The sequence below is a fragment of the Ictalurus furcatus genome, chromosome 19 (genome assembly GCF_023375685.1).
Source record: "Ictalurus furcatus strain D&B chromosome 19, Billie_1.0, whole genome shotgun sequence".
NCBI lineage: Eukaryota > Metazoa > Chordata > Actinopteri > Siluriformes > Ictaluridae > Ictalurus > Ictalurus furcatus.
The window spans coordinates 5,607,161-5,630,523 of NC_071273.1; the positions used below are offsets into that span (position 1 = coordinate 5,607,161).

The window sequence follows — 23,363 nt, forward strand, 5'->3', positions numbered from 1 at the left end:
TACTTTCTGTATGTTTCTTTTGTTTGTTTATCATTGGTTTTGTACTTGTCATGACATCAACATGCAAAAAAAGTATACAATTAAAAATATGAATGAAATAGCCTATAGGCTATATTAAATATATACATGTATATTAGCTATACATGTTCATCCACATCTAGCCACCAGGCTTCAGAACCACATTTCCATCTAAATTTAGTGCTTTAAATGTGTCTCAGAGGACAATGTGTAACTTGTCTGACTCATAGACCTATTTCCTCACAGCATTCAAAACCTCAGCTTTTATTACATTCCTTACCGTGATAACAGGCACGTCATTTATACAGTAACCAATCTGAAATAGTAGAAAATAGCTTTAACCCTTACATGCGTACATTCGTTAGATGTTTTTTGTTTGTTTGTTTGTTTGTTTTGGTAACTTGTAATTGCATGTCGTATGAATTTGATCTGAATATCACAACAGGTAAATGGATTGTCAACATGTAGGAATACCATGAGTCACAATGAATAAAATATTCTACCTGAGATTTAAAAAAAAAAAAAAAAGAAAAGAAATTTTCCATTGTGTGTACAGTATATAAAGAAAAGCTGCTAACCTTCAGGTCTGAAATATTTAATATTGATGACCAAAATTGTACAAATGATAATTTTTAATAAAATATAGCAATAATGTTAAAAGTAAAAAACAAAAAACAAACAAACAACAACAACAACAAAAGTAAATAGGTGTTCATTGAGGTTTGGCAGAAATAAACAACAAAACAAACAAACAAAAAACCTTCATTTATTTATTTATTTATTTATTTATTTATTTATTTATTTATTCATTTACTTACTTACTTAATTTGAGATTTAGCATAGAATATTTGTAAAGATAAACCAGACACATGTTGCACTGAGAATGGCTAATAGTCTAGAGAGCAACAGAAGTCACAATCATAATATATAATGCTAAATTACAAGTTATGGTCTTGAGTGATTTTGAGGTGAGTGTGGCCACAATGCATGAAAGACTTAACATTAAACCCGTGCACACGTGAAGAAAATGCCCATTCTGCACCGGGGATGTAAATTTAAGAAGCACACATGCAAGTCACAGAAAATATGTCACTTACTTGTTGGTAGGGAAACGTTGTGTTGATTACTATCGTTCTTTGATATTATACTCAGGTGGTACCAGGTCCCAGGGTCCAAATTCACAAGTTCACATTTAGTCATTTCCTGATCTTGATCACAGTCTATCGAGTTCTCAGGCATATCCGCAATATTCACTCTGAATCTGCATTCCACATCTGAGCTGTTCAGTGTGAACTGTATAGAATCGGTGCGGATTTGTATGTCTGTGGGAACTTTAATGCTACATTGCTGAGTATTAGCCAGCAACACACCCTGAAAATAAATAAATAAAACAAAATAGAATAAAATAAATCATCATCATCATCATCATCATCATCATCATCATCATCATCATCATTCCAGTATGCAATTTGTAAAAGAAAATAGTTTTCTTTCTTAAGAAAATCATTTTCTGTATTCAATATCAAGAATGCAAAATGATTCAAATCATTTTGTAATGTTTCTTAGTGACATTCTGGTTACAGTAATTTCCAGTATATTTGGTTTATATTTTGTTTCAAATAAAACATATCTGCATGTAATAATCCATAATCATTTGAATTACCTGTAATAATCTGGAATTACACTTAATGTGCATTAACTTTTGTTTGTTGACTATTGACCATTTGCTAACATGGTTTGATGACTCTATGTGCGGTTACCGTTAGAATTTTGACAATTTGTCAAAATATATTTTTCTGATAATAATAATTTTTTTAAAACTTCCAGATTTTGTGATCTTCTTCCTTTTCCTTTTTTTTTTTTTTTTTTTTTTTTTTTTTACAGCCCAGCCTAATTATAATAAAATGCATATCTATTTAAGGACAATCTTATCTGAAAAGGGTTTTATATTTAAAATTACTCACCATAACTCCACATGCTACCCAGACGGCTACAGAAACAGCTTCAGGCCTCAGCATTTTTCAACTGTCAGGTTATTAGATGATTTTAGTCAATAAATAGAACTTCAATTTGAAGAGACACTTGAAAACATAATCCAAAGGATTTGGAAATGAGTGAAAATATAGGCTCCCCATGCGTTGGATATATTTGTTTAAAAGAGATTTTTCCCAAAAGTTCATCAGATCCACTCGGGCTGGTGTCAGAGCCTCTCACGCTCATCGGCGAAGGGTAATCAAAAATGCGTGCAAGTAAACCATTCAGTCTCTGGCGGATTTCCTCAATCAGGATCGGTCTTAAGTTCAAATTTAGTGGCCAAGTAAAACAATGACAGTGATATGAGGCGTTGTCTCTCTGATACCTCAGGATCCTGCTGTCCTAAAATCCAAAGCTTCTTTCAGGCTGGATTATGATTTAGCTGTTTTCTTTAATATAAATGCTGGACTAGGATTTTCCCCCCTGTTATTAAATGTCTGACAAACATTAAGCCATGGGCTGCTTTTTTTGTTTGAAGCCTTTTAGGCAGCCCACCCCTTTTCCTTCCTGTATACCCCACAGAGCAGCCAGTCTGTTCAAGCCACACTGATTTTCACACCATATCCACTGTGTTTAAAGCAGCTTCATGGCTATTTCACTTCACTTCCTTTTATTATACACCATAAAATACTTTGTTGATACAAGTTCTGTGTACTCTCACTTTTATTATTTTTTTTTTTTTGTGACATACCTAAATAGATAAATCCTTGTGTTAAAAGCAAATATCGAGAAAGATATCCCAGGTTTTAGTCATTAGGTGAAATGTGAAATAACTTTTCTGATATTTAGTGATATATACACATATTTAAACATGTGAAGGGAAATTGTAAAGGTACAGACAGGAAGTTCTGTAATAGAGAACAATATATTGGGTGTGCATATCTTAGTGTGGTCTATCCAAGCAGTGACTGACTACTAACAGTGGAAATGACTAAATTAAATGAGTAATCACTACTCACATTTTTTAAATTCATTTTTCTGAATTAGTTATAAGAACTCCGAAACTGAACACTGTCTGGAGAACGCTATCTGACTGAGTTACTTCATTTTGTTTTCATTTTCTTTATATTTGGAACCAAGACCGAATCTTCACCTTTCAAATTTCTCAACACCTCATTGAAAACAAATAAATAAATAAGTAACCCTTGTTGGTGTGTTCTTTCACTTAACTTCAATTCACATAGTTAATAAATAGTGAACAATATAGGCCAGATGTATTCCGTAAAAGAAATTCCTATCGTGACTGAACGGCAACAACAGTTACCTTTAATGCTTGACCATATTTAATCATCAGATAAAACAAGACATAGTAGGTAGCATTGATGCCATACTGCTCCAGGGTCCTGAGTTTCAGTCTGGTGTCGAGTGACCATCTGTGTGGAGTTTCACATTTTCTCCGTGTATCTGCACCAGTAGACGGATTGGCTCAGATAAATTGCCCCAGGATAAATTGGTTACTGAGAGTGAGTGAGCTATTTTATTTTTTTAAAATAAAAACCAAAGAGCATTTCAAAATGGACCTAATTATAATTTTTTTAACTTAACATAGTGGGTTTAAGAAAGTGTAACAAAGAGTAAGTTAAATAAACTAACAGTGGATAGAAAAAGTCTACACACCCCTGTAAATTGTAAGTTTTGGTGATGTAAAAATGAAATCAAGATACATCATCCATCCATCTTCTATACCGCTTATCCTTTTCAGGGTCACGGGGAACCTGAAGCCTATCCCAGGAAGCATCAAGATGGGGTACACCCTGGACAGGGTGCCAATCCATCGCAGGGCACCAAGATACATCATATGAGCTCTTTTTCCTCCTTTAATGTGATACAGCAACCAACCAAATTCCAGTGAAAAACAAATAGAAATGTTTAAGGGAAAGATATATAATAATGTATAATGGGGCATGTGACTGTAGTCAGAATGAATCAATCATAATCAATCTCATGTTCAAAAGGAATTATCATACACCTGTCATCTATTAAGTGATTCTGATTAACCCCAAATAAAGATCAGCGGACTCTGTAGGATTTTCTTGACATCTTCTTGGTTTCATCAGACTGCTGATGCCATTATTCACAAAGAGGTTGTACTGGATTTAATTGTCGAAAGGTATCAAGCAGAAGAGGGGTACAAAAGAATTTCCAAAACATTAGATGTACCATGGGACACTGTGAAGGCCGTCATCAACAAGTGGAGAAAATGGAGCACCACAGTGACATCTCAAGCACAGGATGTCTCTCCAAAAACTGCTGAAAGAACAAGAAGAAAACTTATCAGGGAGGCTGCGAAGAGACCTACAGCAACATTAAAGGAGCTGTAGGAATATCTGGTAAGTGCTGATCACTCCCTGCATGTGACAACAATCTCTTGTATTCTCCACATGTCTGAGCTATGGGGTAGGGTGACTGGACTGAAGCCCTTTGTCATGAAAAACACATCCATGCCTGCCTAAAACTTATAAACGTATGCAAAAACTAGTCAGCTTATCACCCAGAGAACACCATACCTATGGTGAAGCATGGTGGTGGCAGCATCATGCTATTGGTCTGCTTCTCTTCAGCTGGGACTAGAGCTCTAGTCAAGCTAGAGGGAATCATGGATAGCTCCAAATACCAAACTGTTTTGGCACAAAACATGCAGGCCTCTATTAGAAAGCTGAAGATGAACAAAAAATATCATCTTCCAGCACAATAACAACCCAAAGCACAAATTCAAATCAACTAAGGAATGGCTTCATAAGAAGAAGATAAACATTTAGGAATGGTCCAGTTTAAATCCTTTGGAATGACCTGAAGAGGGCTGTGCACAGGAGATCCCCTCACAGTTTGATAGATCTGGAGCTGTTCTTGCAAGAAAAAGAAAAAAATAACAAATTGTGTGGTAGACTCTTACCCAAAAAGATGCTTTAACAAAGTATTCGTTAAGAGACATATTTTTTTTTTCTTTTTCTTTCCCAAAAATATTCTATTTGTTAAATTTTGTTGCTTGCTATATCACATTACAGGTGGGAAAAGATCTAATCTGATTGACCTTGATTTCATTTTTTACATCACAAAAACCTGACTTCAACAGGGGTGTGTAGACTTTTTATCTCCACTGTAAATGGTTTAAGGCAATCTGTTTCCTGAATTGATTTGTGTGAACGTAGGCAGGTTTTACAGTGGAACACTGAAATGTGTTCTGGATGTGATATGAACTCTCTGCTCACTTCGTGTATGGTATGACTGCGCAAAATGTACAACTTGCCTCGCTACACGTGGACACGGAAAACAAACAAACAAAAAAAACAATGACAAAATGTTGACACTTAGTCTGATTGGTTTATTGGCTGTAAAGACCACAGAGTCACAGAGTTAGGTATATTATTACCAGTTACAGGACAGTCTGAGTCGGCAATAATTGCCAGTTCTATACACAAGAACACATTTCTCCACATTACAGGCTCTCTATAAACATAAAAGAGGACTCATAGTGTGAACATACAGTACACAGTACCTCAACATTAGATATTATGGCTTGAATCACGACACAGTCCTGTGTTTTCATTAACAGTAAGTTTTAGTTTAGAATAACGACTTGTTTGTCTTCACAGGGTGAAACAAGTGGACAGTCATGGTGGCTGTACATGACACGTCAAATCTGCAGCACGGGCTTGTCTTATTATGTTTATTACTGTAATAATAGAAAGATTATACAGTATGTACAGATTATACTAGCTAGAAATATCTATTGTAGCAGTTCTGCTGGAAAGTTACATGTTTTCCACCACAACGATCATGTGGATTAGCAATAACAAGGGAAAAAAATGTCATTGGCAGGTTAATACGAAATAGTGGAAAATAGCTACAAACAGTAAGCCAATGTACACTGACGCAAAACTGTTTCTGACTGACCGGATTTTTCTATGCTACACACATCATCTAATAGAAATTCACAAATATAATTTTTAAAACCTCTGTATCACAAATAATCAGAATTTAAAAAAAAAAAAATGGACAATACAAAAAAACGTAAGAAATGTTCGTCATTATACAACAATCATCTTTCCGCCTCTCAAAACTGAACACTTTAGCAGCGAAGTCCTAGTGTAGTTCAGAGACATGCTGCTGACGTAACTCTAATAGCACTATCATACAATTTCTCCATGATATACCTGTACCTCACTGATCAATTCAAAGCAAACTCATGGATAAAACATGAGTTACTCAAAATGTAAAGAAAGGAAATGGCTTAAAATGTATCATTTGGATGAAAGATTTGGACTGGGCAAAGGAACTAATTCAAGATGTAATTGAAAGCTATGGGACATTCCATATCAGATCACCTGATCTGTAATACTAAATGTTGCCTTCTTTCACTTACAGGGTATAAGTAAAATATGGTATTTATGCAGGTAAAAAAAAATAATAATAAAAAAAAAAAAAAATAGACAAGCAACAGAGTAAAAAGTGAAAAACACAACAAAATGTATTGTATATGAACATGTAAGACAAAATGTATTTAAACATGTAGGGTGCCTAAGACTTTTGCAAGTATTGCATATCTTAGTCACAGGTTCACAGGTCAAGAAAACAATATAAGGTCTGACAGCATTCATGTAGAAGGGGTGTTCACATTTTCTGAAGTTAAAAAAAAATACACCCAGGAATATAATGGTGTTGGATTCGTGGAGCAGCACACGACTTCCTGATTCAGTGCAGGAAGTTTACGTAAGCGGGTGTTGGCATTTAGCTAAAAGGCATGGATAAAATGGATTTAGAATGAGCAAAGGGTGGAGCTGTCGCAATGCTTTACATTCCATGGTCATGGTTAAAAAAAATTAAAATAAAAAATAACAGGGCAGGGGAGGACTTTCCTAAAATATTGATTCAATTGACAAGTGAGTCCAGGCTGTAAAATGAACCAAATCACAAAGAAAGGATTTGATGATATTTCATCTCTTTGAACCAAATGATTCAATAAGCCATCGACATTTCCACACACATCACGTTGTAGGGGGAGATTTGACTTTTTTTATTTTTTATGACATGGACATTTTACTTCCTTTCTTCCTCAAGTCCTTAATATAGATAAATGTATGGATGTTTCCTTATTAAATAGAAAAAAAAAAGAACTCTAAAAATAAAAATATTAAACCAACAGTTATTCAGGGAAGATCGTACAAAAATAATTATCATATTTTACATATATATTTCAAACTCTGATATTTAAAGTACAATTATGTATATGCGTACTGCACCACTGGCATTATTGAATTGTATTGTATAGTATAACCGCCTCTTTTACAACGGGTATGACAATAAGTGAGCAGTTTTCTGGCGGATGATCAAATATTAAATGTTTTTGTCATCTTGTTGTCGACTTGTTGGTTTGGACCAAAAAAAAAGTACAAATCTGACATTTACATTCATACTGAAATCTTTTTGTAATCTGTTTGTTGGTGTTTATTTGTGTGTGTGTGTGTGTGTGTGTGTGTGTGTGTGTGTGTGTGTGTGTGGTTATTATTATTATTTTTTTAAATGATTATAGGAATTGATAAGACTTATATTCACACATAAGTCCAGCTGATGCGTCTAACAGTCATCAAACACCTTGTGCACATTAACATAGTTATGTGTCTTGAGAAAAGTGTTAATCATAACTATACACATTTTGAATTGAATACTAGGACCATCAGCCATGACGTGGATCCAAACCTGGAGGTCAGCGGGCAGGTATACTTGTACAGTATATCAAGGTGGACAGAGCAATCACACGAGTGAAGAGCACATCACATCTGCTGAGATCTCTTTCTGAGCGCGTAAGTGCAAGACAGCTTCAAAACAATCCCTTATATTCTAGATTGTCTCCTGATATGAGAAAGAAAAACTCTTGGACCCTTGAGAGATTGTTCTTCCTGGTAAACGTGAAGTTAAAAAAAAATCCTTGTACCATCTTCATCTTGCCTTCGTTTGTGTTCACTGGCCAGGGTCTGCTGACAGGCGGCCTTCGTAGAGACTCAAGGCGTGGTGGACAAATTCATACTGTTCTCCAGTTTGGATCATTCCACCCCTAAGACACAGGAGTTACTTGGTGTTACTTGGCACTCAACTGCAAGTCAGCATTCTTCAGCTTGTCATGGTTTGACTGACTGATTTGAATATGTTACTGTTTCTATAGTAACAGCTCATACATAAGGTCTTATACGCCAGATGCTCCACATAACCTAATACTAATAATAACCTGCTTTTGAAAAAACGTTAAACATGTAATCGTTGATGTTTGTTACGTCTGGCAATACACAGCTGTATTTGGTCTCGGAAAGTTGTAGAAAGGAATACATTTTACATTATTTACCTACTGTGCGCTTAAATCAAAGGATATGTGATTTTATTTGCAAATGTTAACATGTTTGTTTCATCTGGTTACATTACAACATTCAATTATTGACATGGAAACATTTCCTAAGCTCCACATACTGTATTCATGCACTAACGGTCCTCCATTAAGGTTTTTCTCGCTTGTTTTCTGGAACTTTTGGAAGTGCACCGCTTTAACAGAGCATTGCATAGAAAAGCAGTCTTCTTGTAGAGACTGAACATAGAATGCAGAGTGCTTGAGATGTAAAAGCATGTTTAATGATGCCTGTACCTGTCTACTCTCAGCTGGCACACGATGCGTAAAACATCCACCACTCCTTCCAGACGCAGCTGATGACAGCCGATAGTCGTGGCTATGAAACATCCTGTGCGACCAATTCCAGCACTGTAAATCATAAAGAACAGGGTTACAACATGCTAAGAACTGACCAGTGATAATCGATTATCTATATTCTTTTTATCTTCATATACAAATGCAGACGCTGGATGGGTTTGGGCTACGTGTCTCCCATCCACTCTGGCCGCAGCTCTTTCTGATTAGATTAAACAGTAAAACTGCTGATGACAGAGAATGTACACAGACTGTGCAAAATGTCTAGTTAACAGAGAGAAAAGGACACATTGAAGAGGAGTGACATCTTGTAGCCTTTTCAAACTGGCTTATTCAAAGAGGCACTGGCCATTTACAGTGGCATGGCTGATATCTATCTACTGCTGTGGCTCATCTAGCCCCGTGAGTCTGCATGGAGCTTTCTCCAATTGTGACTCACTTTCCGGGTGCTAATTAGTGATTGGGAAAGATGGTGATCATTGATTGGTCATTGGGAAAGATAGTGAACGGTAATTGGTTGTTGGGAAACAGTGTTAATCATTGATTAGTCATTGGGAAAAATGGTGATCATTGATTGGTCATTGGGAATGATGGTGATCAGTGTTTAGTCACAAGCGCAACACAGTCAGCTTCCTCTCAAGACATCTAACAAATCTGAATGTATCTTGTTATGTTGAAGTAAATAAAATGTTTAGTAAGTGTCTTCTTTGGAGAAACTGTACACTGAGAACTGTCAGTTGTGGGCTGCTCTTAAGAAGACAGACTCTCATCTTACTAAGAAGCAGGCATGCCAGTCCAATGCCTCAGTAACACAAGTAGTACCCCTGTCACAAGACTGCTAGAGATAGTCAATTACTGTTGGAGGCCGTTGCAATGAGTTTCCTGCGCACTCTGTGCTTTGTTAACTGACATTCCTTCTGGTACAAACAGAAACACTAACTGGAAGGTTTTGATGGTACAGTATGCCTTGCCTCTCAATCTCAGTTGTCAGTAAAACTGGTGATATCATCATTGCAAGGTCAAGTCTATGCGTCTGTTTGTGTTTTCCAATTTCAATCAACCGAGTAAAAATGTAGCAGTGAATCCTTGCAGTCATCTGCTTTGCATCTGTAATGCATAACAGAATGTCTCCTGAGGTTCTCATCCACAGTGTCCATTAAGTTCATGTTCCGATTGTATGTAATGATTTCTGAAGAGAATAGTGTCCTAGTGAACCATGAGGTTCACTAAGGCACTATTCTCTTCAGAAATCAATAACAGACAATGACACCCAGTTCACTGACAGACTTGTTTTTAGAGGTGATATCTACTCCCTTTCCTCATTATGGGGGGAAGCACATAAACTGCATTCTCGTGTGATTGGAACGGGTCAACAAAACATCCAACTGTGACCAGGAACTGAGAAAGGGCAAATTTAGAATAAAGCCACTTGTTGGAGAACAAGTTCGCTACTGGAGGAACTACTGCAGGAAAGGAGACAGGACATTCACACCATTGCCTTTACACACTGACACATTGGACACATCTCTAAGGAAGCACTTAAACACTTTAAAGGAAGACTCTATTGTGCAGAACAATGATGGCACACACACACACACACACAAAGGATGTCAACAAAAGAGAGTGTTTGGTTTTGATCCTTTTGCCTTGTGTTTTGATGTCAACTGTCTTTAAAGGTATGTGTTCTTGTTTTGAAGCCACAGATGGGAAATTTCACTGTTACACAGATCTACAGGTCTTTCTCCCTAACCCAAAGTTCATCTGCCTTAGCTGCAAATGTGTCACGTGTTCTTTACTACAGTGTGTCACAAAGTGTCAGTTCAAAGAATGATAAGACTCACTAAGGTCAAAATGGGGGCAACGTAGGGCAGGAAGGCACCGATACTGGGCAAGAAATATATGAAAGGGGGATCCGTAAGAAATCAGAACACTTCAGTATCCTCTCTTCCTTGCCGTAAGGCTGATAAGCCATTATAGCAGATGTCATAATTATTATAGTCACAAAGAAAGGTCTGGCATCATCTACAGAGGTCAGGAAGTCATCATATGGAAAAAAGGCAGGGAATAAAAAGAGCCATTTTAGTCAAAGGATTCCAAATATTTTGCACGCGAGTGTTAATAAACATTTTAGATGTTTAGGAAACACGCACTGCTTTTCATGTGTGAAAGCCTCTCTACTGCTTTTTCTCCAACTTCCCTTTACACTATATCTGTTGTACTATATTGCTTAAAATGGTGTACCTGCAGTGAACAATGACAGGGCCGTGAGACTCGGAAGCCTCTCTGCTTTCCTCTACATCAGTCATGAGCTGCAGCAGATGTCCTGCGCTGTCTGGGGTTTTATGATCCGGCCATGATGTGTACCAGTAATGCTGGACTTTACGACTTTGGCCAGCTTGCTGAAATTATATAAAATAAAATTTTAAAAAATGCACACATACCCATGAGACTTTCCTAAAGAATGTATGATTTCTGTAACAGTTTATTTGAAGGGTACCTTTATAACACATTCATAAAAAAAAGTGCATACATATTATGTAAAGCAATGCTGGAGAGTTTATGGAAGGCTTATGTCAAAGATGACATTGGAGGTTTTATGCAACTTTGTCGTCATGACACTTTGAGTAAGTTGGAGAAGGTAAACGTAGTGCTTCGTAAGAATGTTATGTAAATGTATAAGAGTAAATGTAAATTTCATTAACACTTTAGTTTGAAGGCTGGCATATGGGCTTCATAAAGAAGAATAAGAATTTAACATAAGAAGTAGATACCATAATAAAGTATTGGCAAATATGTCCATCTTATGTGCCATGTTACCTTCTGTGAGGTGTACTTACAGTATCTATTTCTTATAGGAGCATGGAATTAAGTGCTCAGTGCATCTGTATTATAATGATTACAGAGCTCCATTATAATACAGCTTCTTATTCACGAAGCCCATATGCCAGTCAAAGAAATGATTTTAAATAAATTTATAACTCTCTTATGAAGCATGTGTACCTTCTACAACTTTCTCAAAGTGTCACGAATGCTCTGTTAGTAAATACAAGCTAATACCTTGTAAGACATGGATACAAAAATGACAGTAGCACACTCTTAATCAGTGAGCTCATAATGATGATGGATTATTGTTTGTTCTTCCATGACTTTTTTGGAATAAGTCTTTCATAAACAAGTTGGACACATTTAATCCCATTAGATACTATGAGATTACAAACCGACACAGAACATGTACTTAATTACTTTTTATTCTGACAGACCCCTAAAAATAAAGGACTGGTGTCGCACACTGCCAAAATGAAATAAGCGTTGGAAATGTAAGAACGATGAACCACTCATTTCAACAATGTCGAGCTTAATAAGAAACAGAATTCCGTACTTTGAGTGTGAGCGTGCGGACAGTGTAATGCTCACATTCCCTGACACTGTTGATGAGGACCTCGACCTTGCCATAAATCCCTCGTTTTTCAGGCCAGTACAAAACACATTTCTGCAGCAACAAATAGAACATGTTAATCACAAAGGTTTTTTTTTTTTTCCCCATTATTCTGTACTAAAGGAAAGAGGCTGAATCGTGTAGCGCATCACCTCGTTCTTCTCTTTCAGCTTGGTGATCATGACGATGACGGGCGAGTCCTCCTGCCAGGCCATCTGCCAGAAGTCATTTACTGTGTTGATCATAGGACCTTGTGTGGCAATGTATGACTTCTCATGTCTGAGGTAACCCTTAGGTATGAGGAACATACAAACATTTCTAATTAGGATATTATTAGAAGGAAAAAAGACCTTGTATCATGGTGGCATTAGGCATGGCCATTTTCAAAATTGTACTTTTTCTACTTATTAAGCAATTACAGGAATATTACAGGAATATATATGGAAATACTCGTGTCTTATTGGCTGACAGCTCGCAGTTCTGGCAAACGCTAGCTCACACAGTCAGTGTGAAGAAAAATGGATATACGGCGATTTATTTATTTTTTTAAACCAGTAAAGGGGTTGAAACACTAACATCCTCTGATGCTGAGCAGGAAAACAAGGTGTGTAAATGTCTATGAGTTCCAGTTTACATGAACATGATATGAGCAGAGCATAAAGAAAGATAATGTACTTTGCATGGCACTGTAGCAGCTAAACCCATACAATGATAGCTTAGCTGTGCCTCTTCTCAGCTAGCGAAACCAAACTAGCCTAGTTAGAAAAGTTTGATATTTTATCGGTCTGGTCGTCCTGCGAACAGTAACAACACCGAGGTAAGTTTTATGATAAATCCAATTTTTTTCTAATCATGTCATACATTGACGCACTAAAATTATTGAAAGAACTATGAGTTTCTCTTTGTAGTGTTGTAGGTTTGATAGGTTTTGAAAGTAACTTGAAAGTAACTTAAGTAGTAATTAGTAATCTGTAGTTGATTACTTTTTTTGAGTAACTTATCCAACACTGCTACTAGGTTTAAATGTTAGGAATTTTATTGTGGCAGTTGTATACGATGTTTTGCTATCCAAAAATCTTTAGTTGCGCTGTCAGTTTTATCTCTGTACCAGTGTTATTGTGTAGCGGTATGAATTGTTTGTCCAGCAGGGGGCCTAACATTCCCCACTTTTCCGATCGCCCTGCTCACCAGCAGCTAAACACTCTACACACAGAAACCCAACAGTGTCCTGATTAATCTTATAACAGATCAAATAATTCACTAGTCTATACTGATTGCAAATATCTTATAAGTTGATTGTACCGTGTACCAGTGTACTGTAAGAAAGGGTTAACCAATGCTGTAGGTGTCATGTCATACGTTAATAAATTAAACATTGTAATCATTGAAAATCGCTGTAGAATAACACACTTCAGAATGAAAATTATGCACTTTCAGGGTGGTAACGGGTCACTCCTTTATAATGTAAAGATTAATTCAGGAAAAACTGCAGCCGAAAGTAAATGTCCTGCTGGTACATATAGCTCTACTGTATGGAAGGCCAAAAGTTCATAAGTTCCTGTTGTACTTATGTCTCTATTCGTTATATGAATGTTCACTACCATTTGTAGTTGGTGACAAAAAGGTACTAAAGGTGAAGAATCATTAACAGAAGAGTAGATTTCTAATCTGTGAGGGGGGGAAATGAGTAAAACTGAAATGCAGCATTAATGTTAATGTTAATGTCTTACTCGTATGTAATTGGCATTGATGTAACTGCTGAGAGGATCACAGCTATTCTTGTTTTTCAGGAGGACTCTGGAGTGTGGATCTGCAAACAGAGATTATGGTTTAAACATTGTAAAGATTATACCTGTATACCGTTTTTTTGGGGGGAAAAAAAGCCTCAAAACAATAACTGAGATGCAGTACAATGTAATGGTGGGGACAACATGAAGGTTCAAATTTGGGATTTTGAATTAAATAATAAAATATACTGCCAGCTTTATGTAAGTTTATTTTATATTTTATAATGTTATCCATTAAAATTTTGGTATTGAGCATAAACAATTCCACAATTTCTCCTCTGATGTGTAAAAATAAAATACAATTAAAAAAAAAAAAAAAAACCTTTTTTTGTGGACTGATAATAGTAATTAATTAATAGTGTTAAATTTATGTATCCAAGTCCAAGTTCAGACTCACTTGTAACTTGTTTTCAGTAAAACTGCGTTCTCTGGGATCCAGGCCTTTTAATTGCTTTTGCAAGAGAACTACAATCAGAATCAATTAACATGGCTATTAACATGTTTGGCAAAATCAACATAGAAATGGCTGCTGGACACAAAACGTTTTGTAATGACCAACTCCACATGGATATGAAATGTACTGAACTGAAGAGGGAAGTCCACATGCAAAAGTCTAAGAATATAAAGGAGCCTGAAAAGTGCTACATGGAGGAGTGTTAGAAATGACAGGAAGTAACTCAGTGCTGTTATACTCTCAAATGTAGGAATGAGTATTTAATGTTTGAATAATTCTCTGTTATAAAGCAGAGTGTATCACACACACACACACGCCAATACTCACCAATACAAGGCTATTACGTAGTATTAATAATAGTTTTCACAGTTAGATTCCACAGCCAAACTACTTTTGAACTTCCTTGAGTAGAGTGATATTTCTTTAAACCCTTTTAATGCTTTTCCTACTGTGTAAACAGTTTTTAGTTCACTCCAAAGCCACTTAATCAAGCCTTCTGGATTGCGGAAGGAATACTGCCTTGTATATATTGATAAGGGAACTCCTCCCATGCTTGCTCAGTGAAGAATTTGTTCCCAAAAGAGGAAGCTATTAGCAGCCAAGTGACCTAGAAGGTTACGTAAGGCAACAAATATCATTTTATACAGGAGAGCCTCGGAGAACAAGCTGTTCCTTAGTCTAATTGCTTTGTTCAAGAATGAGATGGGGAAGAGCCTTTTAACCCCAAGACCTACATCTTCTCAGCCAACAGGGAGGAGCCAGGGCTTCCTCTTTAAATTTGGCTAGGAGATGGGAAGAGCATCGAGGACAGTTCACTGTTCAGTACAGTTGAAAAACCAACCTACACTCGTAAGATAAGTTTTATCAGTGACCAAACAGGATGTCACGTCAGGGCAGGAATGAGGTGTAGTGTGTCCCCAGCATTTCCTTATTAAGGTATTAAAATCAAATTTAGCTCCAGTCTTAAAACCTACCATGGGAGCATCTCATTTCTCCGTAAAATTTTTTTTAAATGATTGTACGTAGTTGATTTAATCGTTTTAAAATTTAATTCTGTAATGCAAAGGCCACATCCGGTTGGCTAAAGTGTGAACAAGAATATGCAACCGAGTGACTGGCACATGAGCTGAGAAGGACTCTCTTTTCCAGAACAATAGAGGCAGAGAGAAAAGAGTGAACAAGTCAAAGAGGATGAAGAGTCATAAAGGATGAGAAGGTGAAATGAAGTTTCATCACTTTGTGTGTTTGAAGAAATATGTTCTCTCTCTCTCTCTCTCTCTCTCTCTCTCTCTCTCTCATTCTGTGTGTGTGTGTGTGTGTGTGTGCGTGTGTGAATGAGGACTAACATTTGTTGAACTGCTGATATAAATGCCCCTATGGACGAGCCGCCACTGGCCATGAACTCTGCTTGTTTTGTTGGAGGTGGATGTTCTCTGAATACTTAACATTCATTGCCCTTAGGATAGCTAGGACTTGGTTCTCTCGCTCTCTCTCTCTCTCTCTCTCTCTCTCACTCTCTTTCTCTCTCTCTCTCAATGAGTGTGGATGGACACACTGATATTCTGTGGCTCTGACATAGTAATGAAAAAGGAAAAACCAGCTTAATCTGATGTGCTGTGCCAATGCAGCATCACTTCTTCTGGCCTAATGAGTAAACACCATGTAGATGATGATTATGATGATGATGATGATGATGATGATGATGTAAGATACTATACAAGCTTGGGATTTCGGTGCGGAATACTAACTTGGCAAAATGGTCTTGTATCTGTTTTTGGTCCCAAGACTGGGGATGTCCAGGTCCCTTGGATCAACAAAGTTCATTGGAATTTCCTGGCGAGGGAAAATATGCACAAGATACATTTTCTTCATCACTGCCAAACATACAAGTATACAAATGAAAAACAGTTTATTATGTGGAAAAAAAAAAGATACACTGTACACACACATTAAAAATCATCTCTATATCTCAGGTGAGGAGTACATGTACATGCGTACGTAAATGCATTGCTTGTCTGTACAGAAGCTCTCGATAATGTTGAAGGAGCGTGACTCACAGCGAACTCAGCATGCAGGGCCTGCGTGTTGACCGTTGCGTCTCTGAGCTGCTGGCGTGTGAGGACTCGACTGCCCGACTGCAGGTACTCCTGAGCCACCCGCTCACGAGGAGTGTTCACCCCACAATTCAGAGGCTCCACAGAGCCGAGCGCACTCATATCCAGCACCAAGGAAACGTTGGAGCCTCGCCTGCAAATAAAAGAATACAGATATATACACACACATGCTGTTAGAGAGAAGAAACTATTCTTCTCTTTTGCCTTTTAAATACATACAAAAAAAAAACTTTTTAATATTTAAATACGCAATAAATCTTTTATGTCAGTTCACGGGTTTTGCCATTAGCCTTACAGTACTATATAAAAACGTATGCAATGCTGATGTGTTTATGTGACTGTGGAATATGTGCTCATAATTAGTGAATAAGATATAAACAGAAATTTGGTATGCTAATGTAACAGCACTTAAAATTGCTTACTATAAATGAAATTACATCGATAGGCAAGGTAGCCTTTTTTCTTAAAAAAATAAATAAATAAATAAAAACAAAACAATTTTCAAAAATCTAGCTAGCAATTAGCACACAAATAGCCTGTATTAAAAATAGCCAGTCATTAACGGCGGCCATGTTGCTCTCTGGTTTGCAGCTGGACCACTTTGTCTGTGTAAAACTTTTTTAATATAAGAAAAAAAAGGCAATTAAAAACTTTTGCGTATCTCATAAGCCTTACATAAATCATGCAGTATTTCTTTATAAAACATTTATGCAGTGTTTATGGGTATAAGTGTAGCAAGTGCAGGTACACAAAAGCTTTATTTAGAAAACTATCAAACAAATCCAAATCGTGAGGTAAAGTTAAGGTACAGGATCAAAAACCAGAGAGTCCAAGTGTGTGCAATCAGTAAGACGGTTATTGTGAATCAGAATAGTTCAGTAGTCAGGGCACTGATCATGGAGTTGGCCATTTTAAAGGTTAACTCAATCACAAAGTGCTTCCAGTGCACTGGAATGTTCACTGCCTAAAAAAATCCCACAACGCACCACAAAAACCAGGGAACATCTATGCTCACTATGTTTCCTTACTGGAAATGACGTTGTGTTTTCTGAAGCCTTTCAGCTCGGAAAAAAATGGCGGACAAACTCTCAGCCAACTTCCGGCTACAAATATAAGTAGCTTGTTATTGTTGCTGTAGCTCTCAAACAATTACTTACTTTAGCGATTTTTTACTGTATTTGACGTTCTATTAAGTTCTATAAAGTGTTTACTAATTTCTAAAAAAAAAAAAAAAAAATCCACAAACTTGCCTATGATTTTGCTTGTACCATGGCTCAAGTACCATGACAGAAATGTCTGTGATTAAGCTAACAATTTATATAACATATGAAACTTTTTTAATTTCATTTTTGGCGACGTTTTACAACGTGAATACATAGTCATGTTGCCAGAAATTGAGTCATCAGTGACCCGATATGTAGTGAGCCAGAGTCCTTACCAGTGCCTGAACTCATGTACACGATTTACTGATTCACCACCTAGGTAGCTGATCGAGACACAACCAGAATTTTGACGATTACGGAGTATGTGGTAGTCATGTTTGTAGGCCACGTTATGTTCTGGGAAGTGTGAGAGTGTGACACCGATTCCGGCATTGACATTTAGCAGGAACAATGTAGGACCTTTCAAATAAAGTGTAGTGAGATGTTGATCATTACTGTTTGGATTCGTTCATAGTCAATTCGGATAAAACAACTATAAAAATAAAATAATAATAATAATAATAATAATAATAATAATACTAATAATAATAATAATAATATTGATAGTTCCTTAGATTTATATAGCGCTTTTCTAAGCACTCAAACGCTTCACATTGTATGGATGGGGGATCTCCTCAACCACCACCAGTGTGTAGTATCTACCTTGATGATGCGATGGCAACCATAGTGCGCCAGAACAACACCACACACCTGCTATTGGTGGAGAGGAGAGAGTGATGTAGCCAATTCAGGGATGGAAATTATTAGGGGGCCATGATAGATAAGTGCCAATGGAGGAATTTCGCCAGAACACTGGGGTTATACCCCACTCTAATAATGATAATAGTAATAAATACTATAAATACTAAATAAATAATAAAAATAATAACCAAAATGAAATAAACATAAATATAAACAGACACTGGTTTGTACTTGGCTGTAATTCCTTGCCTACAGGACCAAGTTGCATCTTCATTTGACACGCAGCTCAAAAATGTGTGATGTGTTTGTTCAGGATCTCAGAGCAAGCTGTGACAAAGCACCTGACACTGATCTCTTCACGCCGCTCTCTCTCCCTCTCTGTCTCTCTCTCCTGCGTGCCTGCTAAATAAGTGAAACAGACGCCCGTCTAACTTTCTGCAGCGTGTGAGATTACACAACAGAGTGGGCCTGATTGACTCACAAGCTGAAAGGAAGGAAACCGTTCATCAAGGCAAAAAAGTAAAAAATACATGGAGGGATGTAAAACATTTGGTTCGACTGCCTGCTGCCTGTTATCATCACTGAGTCAGTGGATATTTCACTGCATCTTCTTCACTTTTTCACAGTGGATATTTCACTTCATCATAGTTAATGCGCTGAAGTGAAATGTAAAATAAATAAAACGTGTGTCGTGGACTGTGTGTGAGTGTATAAATTTACAGGGCAACTTCTCGGTACTTCTGTGCCACAGGAAGTCAGATGCTGCTGCCCTTCTTCTGTGTAGATAAATTAGACCGTAACTAAAATACAGCGTATGTGTAGGCGTATGTGTGGGCGCGCATATATGCAGCGGTGCAAACCACTTGAGTAATTGCTCTTCGTTATGATACTTAAGTTGTTACTTGAGTATTAATGAGAGTGAATACTACACAATGTAGTTAACTCTATAACTATCAGTGTGTGTTTGAAGCTGATAATCCACCAGACTGTAGTATTGAACTTGAGCATGAGTGCTCCTGGCTCTACGTCTGTAAAATGCTTCAGTATGCTGGAGTAAACAAACACTTGTATAAAATGATGTGTTTGCTTTCCCTCACTTGAAGCCATGAATGCCATATAATTTTTTTTAAAAAAAGCATGTTGAACATATTACTGTAAGTATCACTAACTTGCTCACGTTAACTGCCTATATTTAACTAAGTTAGGTTTTTTTCTTTGCTAATGCCAGGTTAGACTAGTATTGATTCCAGTAGCTAATGTAACTGGCAGTGTTGGCTGTAACACGTCACTGTAATTAAATTACTTTTCTCCTGGGAAAAAAAAAAAAAAGTAAGGTAAGGGATTACTCTCCATTGTTAAGTAAGTGAATTACAGTTACTTACTGTGTGATGTACTTGCGTTACAATCTGTAAAGACTTTCAACAATTCTGTATAAAACAGTATTGAATTTAAAATCTAAATATATCATCCAAAAATAAAATTTGTTTTCTAATTTAACTTGTCCCCTTTAAATTGAAAGAAATTAGTTTTGTAAAATGGAAATATTCCCATTACTTTTTTTTTTTTTTTTTTTGGACACATGTAGACAAGAACATTACAAAACATCATAAAATTCACAGTAAGTTAGGTCTTGGGGGGGGGGGCCCAAAGTAGTATCTCTTACAATTAAGCCAGTTTATATCATTTCTTTACATGTTTGTATTAAAAAAAATGGTTTAATAAAGCAATGCTTTACAGACTAAACTATTCCATGTTTAAAGGAAGTGTTTCATTTCTATTGTCCATGTAGTCAAGGTTGATGCTGATTTTAAGAAGTAATTAGTAATGAGTAAAGTAATTACTTTTCAGACACAGCAATTGGTCAGTAATTTAAATACAACATTGATGATGTAATTAGTAATTAGTAGTGAATTCCTTTTTTTAAGTAACTTACCCAACACTGGTAAATAGTAACGGGATTCATGTGATATTTCACTTCTGATTCATTCATTATTAAACTACGTAGCATTAGTTATGAATATGATCATAACTTACATATTTAACACAACAAGTATTTAAATGTTGTCTAACTTTTACCATCGTCAATCTTACGCATCACTTAAAGTCCTATATTTTATTATAAATGTCTGTTCTTCCGCTTTTTTTAGTTTGGGTAAATTTCTCAAATTATTATTTTTTGTTTGTTTTCAATCATGTTGATACTTTAACCATTCTGGTGAATTTATATCGGACTAAAAAAAAACAAAGCAGCCAACTAAATTGTGCAATTGATTGTAATCCACAGATATTAGTGCAAGCAAAAAAATCCCATACAAAGAACAAAGATATTTTTCAAGGGCTTCACAGCTCATGAAGCTTTTCCACAAGCACATTTATTATGATCTACTCTGCAGTCCACACGTACTCTCATGGTCACGTCTGACCCCTGTCATTATTTAAGACTATACAGGCCGCACTGTTGCCTCCCTGAAATAACAAACACTTATGGAAGATGGAGGATGGCAGTGTGGAAGCTGATATTGTTATATACTGTAACATGGCTTCCACTTATTCCATTCAAGTCAGAGGGAAATGATGTGCTCTTAATTAGTGTGATTTTTGCATCTGTAAACAACATAAAACTATATTTTTATTCGGGAAGTATTATTAACATTAGTAATCAGAGTAATTTACGTAGACCTTAATGATATGACAGGCATTATGAAGTCAGAGATATGGCTAGTAACATTTCAGGCCAAACTGCATAGCCAGAAAGTGTGCATTGCAGCTAATAATCAGAATTTAAAATGGCTGCCGTTACAGACCAGCTATTTTTAACACGAGCTATTGGTATGGTAATTTTGCTAGCTAGCTTGTTAAAATAAATAAATAAATAAATAAATAAATAAATAAATAAATGTTTTGTTAGGGTTTATTAGGGTTTATTTGTTAGGGATTATTTTGTTTTCTACACTTTAACCCTTTATTTACATTTACATAGAAAAGTTTTTTTATGAATTAGTTCTAAAGTAAGTACTAAATATATATTTTAAAAATCTATCTATCTGACAACATTTTTAGGGGGAGTAGTTCTGCAATGGTGGAAAGTATCATAGACAAAAATAACACAATCTGTATGAGATTCCAATTACTGCATTATCCAGACTTTATGTTGCAGGGTTTTTTTTTGTTTGTTTGTTTTGTTTTGTTTTGGGTTTTTGTGCCACCTAGTAAGCTTGTAAAAGTTCTATCTTCTAGAAAGGAAATACAGTTGAAAAACCTATGGATTTACTCAATCAAAATACATACAAAAATTTAGATCCAAGCATGTTGTGGGTGAAGTATCTTTTTAATTCAATTGCAAAATGTCAGGAAAAGTAGGGTTAGGGTTAGGGTTAGTTAGGTCTGTAAGTTTTTCTTACTTTGAATGTGAAATAAATAAATAAATATACTATTAGAGGTGTTTTTTGCTATGTATGCCTGTTTCAATTTATGAATGCACATACCACTGGTCCATTATCGCATGTTGTTGCCATGTGGCAAAAATTACATTTTACCACTTAACAGAATACTCAAAATATATAAACTTGTTTAAATGACATAAATTCATATTAACTTACTTCAGATTTTTACTTTAAGACGTTTTGCCTAAATATTGAAAAATTAATAACATTTTGAGAGCCCTCATATGATGAACTTCACCATGCCATGTGACTGCAGAAAAGGAAGTTCAAACAGCACTTCCTGGTCATATGACATGACATTTTTTGTTATGTGAAAGTTAAAGCCTCTTTTACCAATTGTAATGGGTAATGTTGATGTTACTCTGTGACTGGCGTTCTCAGTTGAAGTCATTTAGCCAAATTTCTAAAGTAAATGCTTAAAGTAAATACTTCACTAAATACCAGTTATTTCTATTGGTTTACAATCATAATAATTTCTACACACTGTCTGAGTTATTCTCATATTTTGAATAGTTAAGGCAGACCGTGTATTCATCTACATTACATTGTATTGTGCTAAATGTTTTTACTGAATGTAGTTTTATACATTCCTCTTGTCTTATTTATTTGGATTCACTCATAATATCTTCTCAATTTACATGATAAATGCTTCCACAGCACAAGTTTTTTTTTTTTTTTTTTGAGCTCCACTATCATACATTCTGTTACCTGACATTATGACAAGTATCTAATTAATATCCATATCCATATAAACCATCATGACTGTAGATGCATACGCTTGTAACGATTCCATTATAAAAAATGTAAACCAATAAATAAAACCAAACATACAACTAAACAAATCAAAGCATTTCAACGGTGTATTGAAGGAGCCAGTGGGAATATTTCATTAAAGGTATTCTGATCGCTGGACTGAAAATAGATTTTGATTCATTTTGGAGCCCCCTTTGAAACTGATTAATGATTGTCTACATATAATTAAAAAGCAGACTGGCCCCTCACCTCTCTTGCAGACCGGCAGCAGGCTTCATCTTGAAGGGCGAAGGGCTGGAGGACAGACAGGGTTTGAACTCAGCCACAGGGGGGCATGGGGTGCACGGCGGGCACTGAAACTCAGAGGTGGGCGCAGTGGTGTGTGTGTGGGTTGTGCTGTGGTTGATCTGGGTGGTGGTGGTGTTGTTGCTGTTGGAGGTTGTTGTGCTGGTGGCAGTGGTGCAGGCTGGTTTGGGGGTTGGGCTTGCCTGCACCATGCTGCTGGTGAGGGTCAGGGGTGGCTGGGTGGCATGCACAGACACTGGCGCACCCAACCCCTTCAGCTGCCCCTCTGAATATTCAACCTTCTCCTTGAGTCGGTAAAGCACCTGAGGCAAACAGAGACACACAACTTGAACTTAGACAAGCATCTGAATTCAACATGGCTGCATTCTCGAATCTGATTGGTCAGGAAGTGTGTTATTTTTGTATAACCACACAGTTTGGACA

The 23,363-nt window shown here is 36.4% G+C and overlaps 2 protein-coding genes across 2 annotated transcripts in view; both read right to left on the bottom strand.

Moving 5' to 3' along the window:
* ptprb (protein tyrosine phosphatase receptor type b) overlaps window positions 1-2,524 on the bottom strand; it is a 48,351-nt gene extending 45,827 nt beyond the window's left edge. The window contains exons 1-2 of the mRNA XM_053649959.1: window positions 1,983-2,524; window positions 1,116-1,389 (exon numbers count right to left, since the gene is read on the bottom strand). Of these exons, the coding sequence (XP_053505934.1) occupies window positions 1,116-1,389; window positions 1,983-2,036 (328 nt within the window). The 5' untranslated portion in view covers window positions 2,037-2,524. The remainder of the gene's footprint in view (window positions 1-1,115; window positions 1,390-1,982) is intronic.
* Window positions 2,525-5,996: 3,472 nt separating this feature from the next.
* The window catches only part of ptprr (protein tyrosine phosphatase receptor type R), a 51,400-nt gene continuing 34,033 nt past the window's right edge, over window positions 5,997-23,363 (bottom strand). Inside the window, exons 6-14 of the mRNA XM_053649982.1 lie at window positions 22,884-23,242; window positions 16,478-16,667; window positions 16,169-16,253; window positions 13,910-13,989; window positions 12,332-12,469; window positions 12,123-12,233; window positions 10,985-11,142; window positions 8,684-8,797; window positions 5,997-8,104 (exon numbers count right to left, since the gene is read on the bottom strand). Coding sequence (XP_053505957.1) covers window positions 8,011-8,104; window positions 8,684-8,797; window positions 10,985-11,142; window positions 12,123-12,233; window positions 12,332-12,469; window positions 13,910-13,989; window positions 16,169-16,253; window positions 16,478-16,667; window positions 22,884-23,242 — 1,329 coding nt within the window. The 3' untranslated portion in view covers window positions 5,997-8,010. The remainder of the gene's footprint in view (window positions 8,105-8,683; window positions 8,798-10,984; window positions 11,143-12,122; window positions 12,234-12,331; window positions 12,470-13,909; window positions 13,990-16,168; window positions 16,254-16,477; window positions 16,668-22,883; window positions 23,243-23,363) is intronic.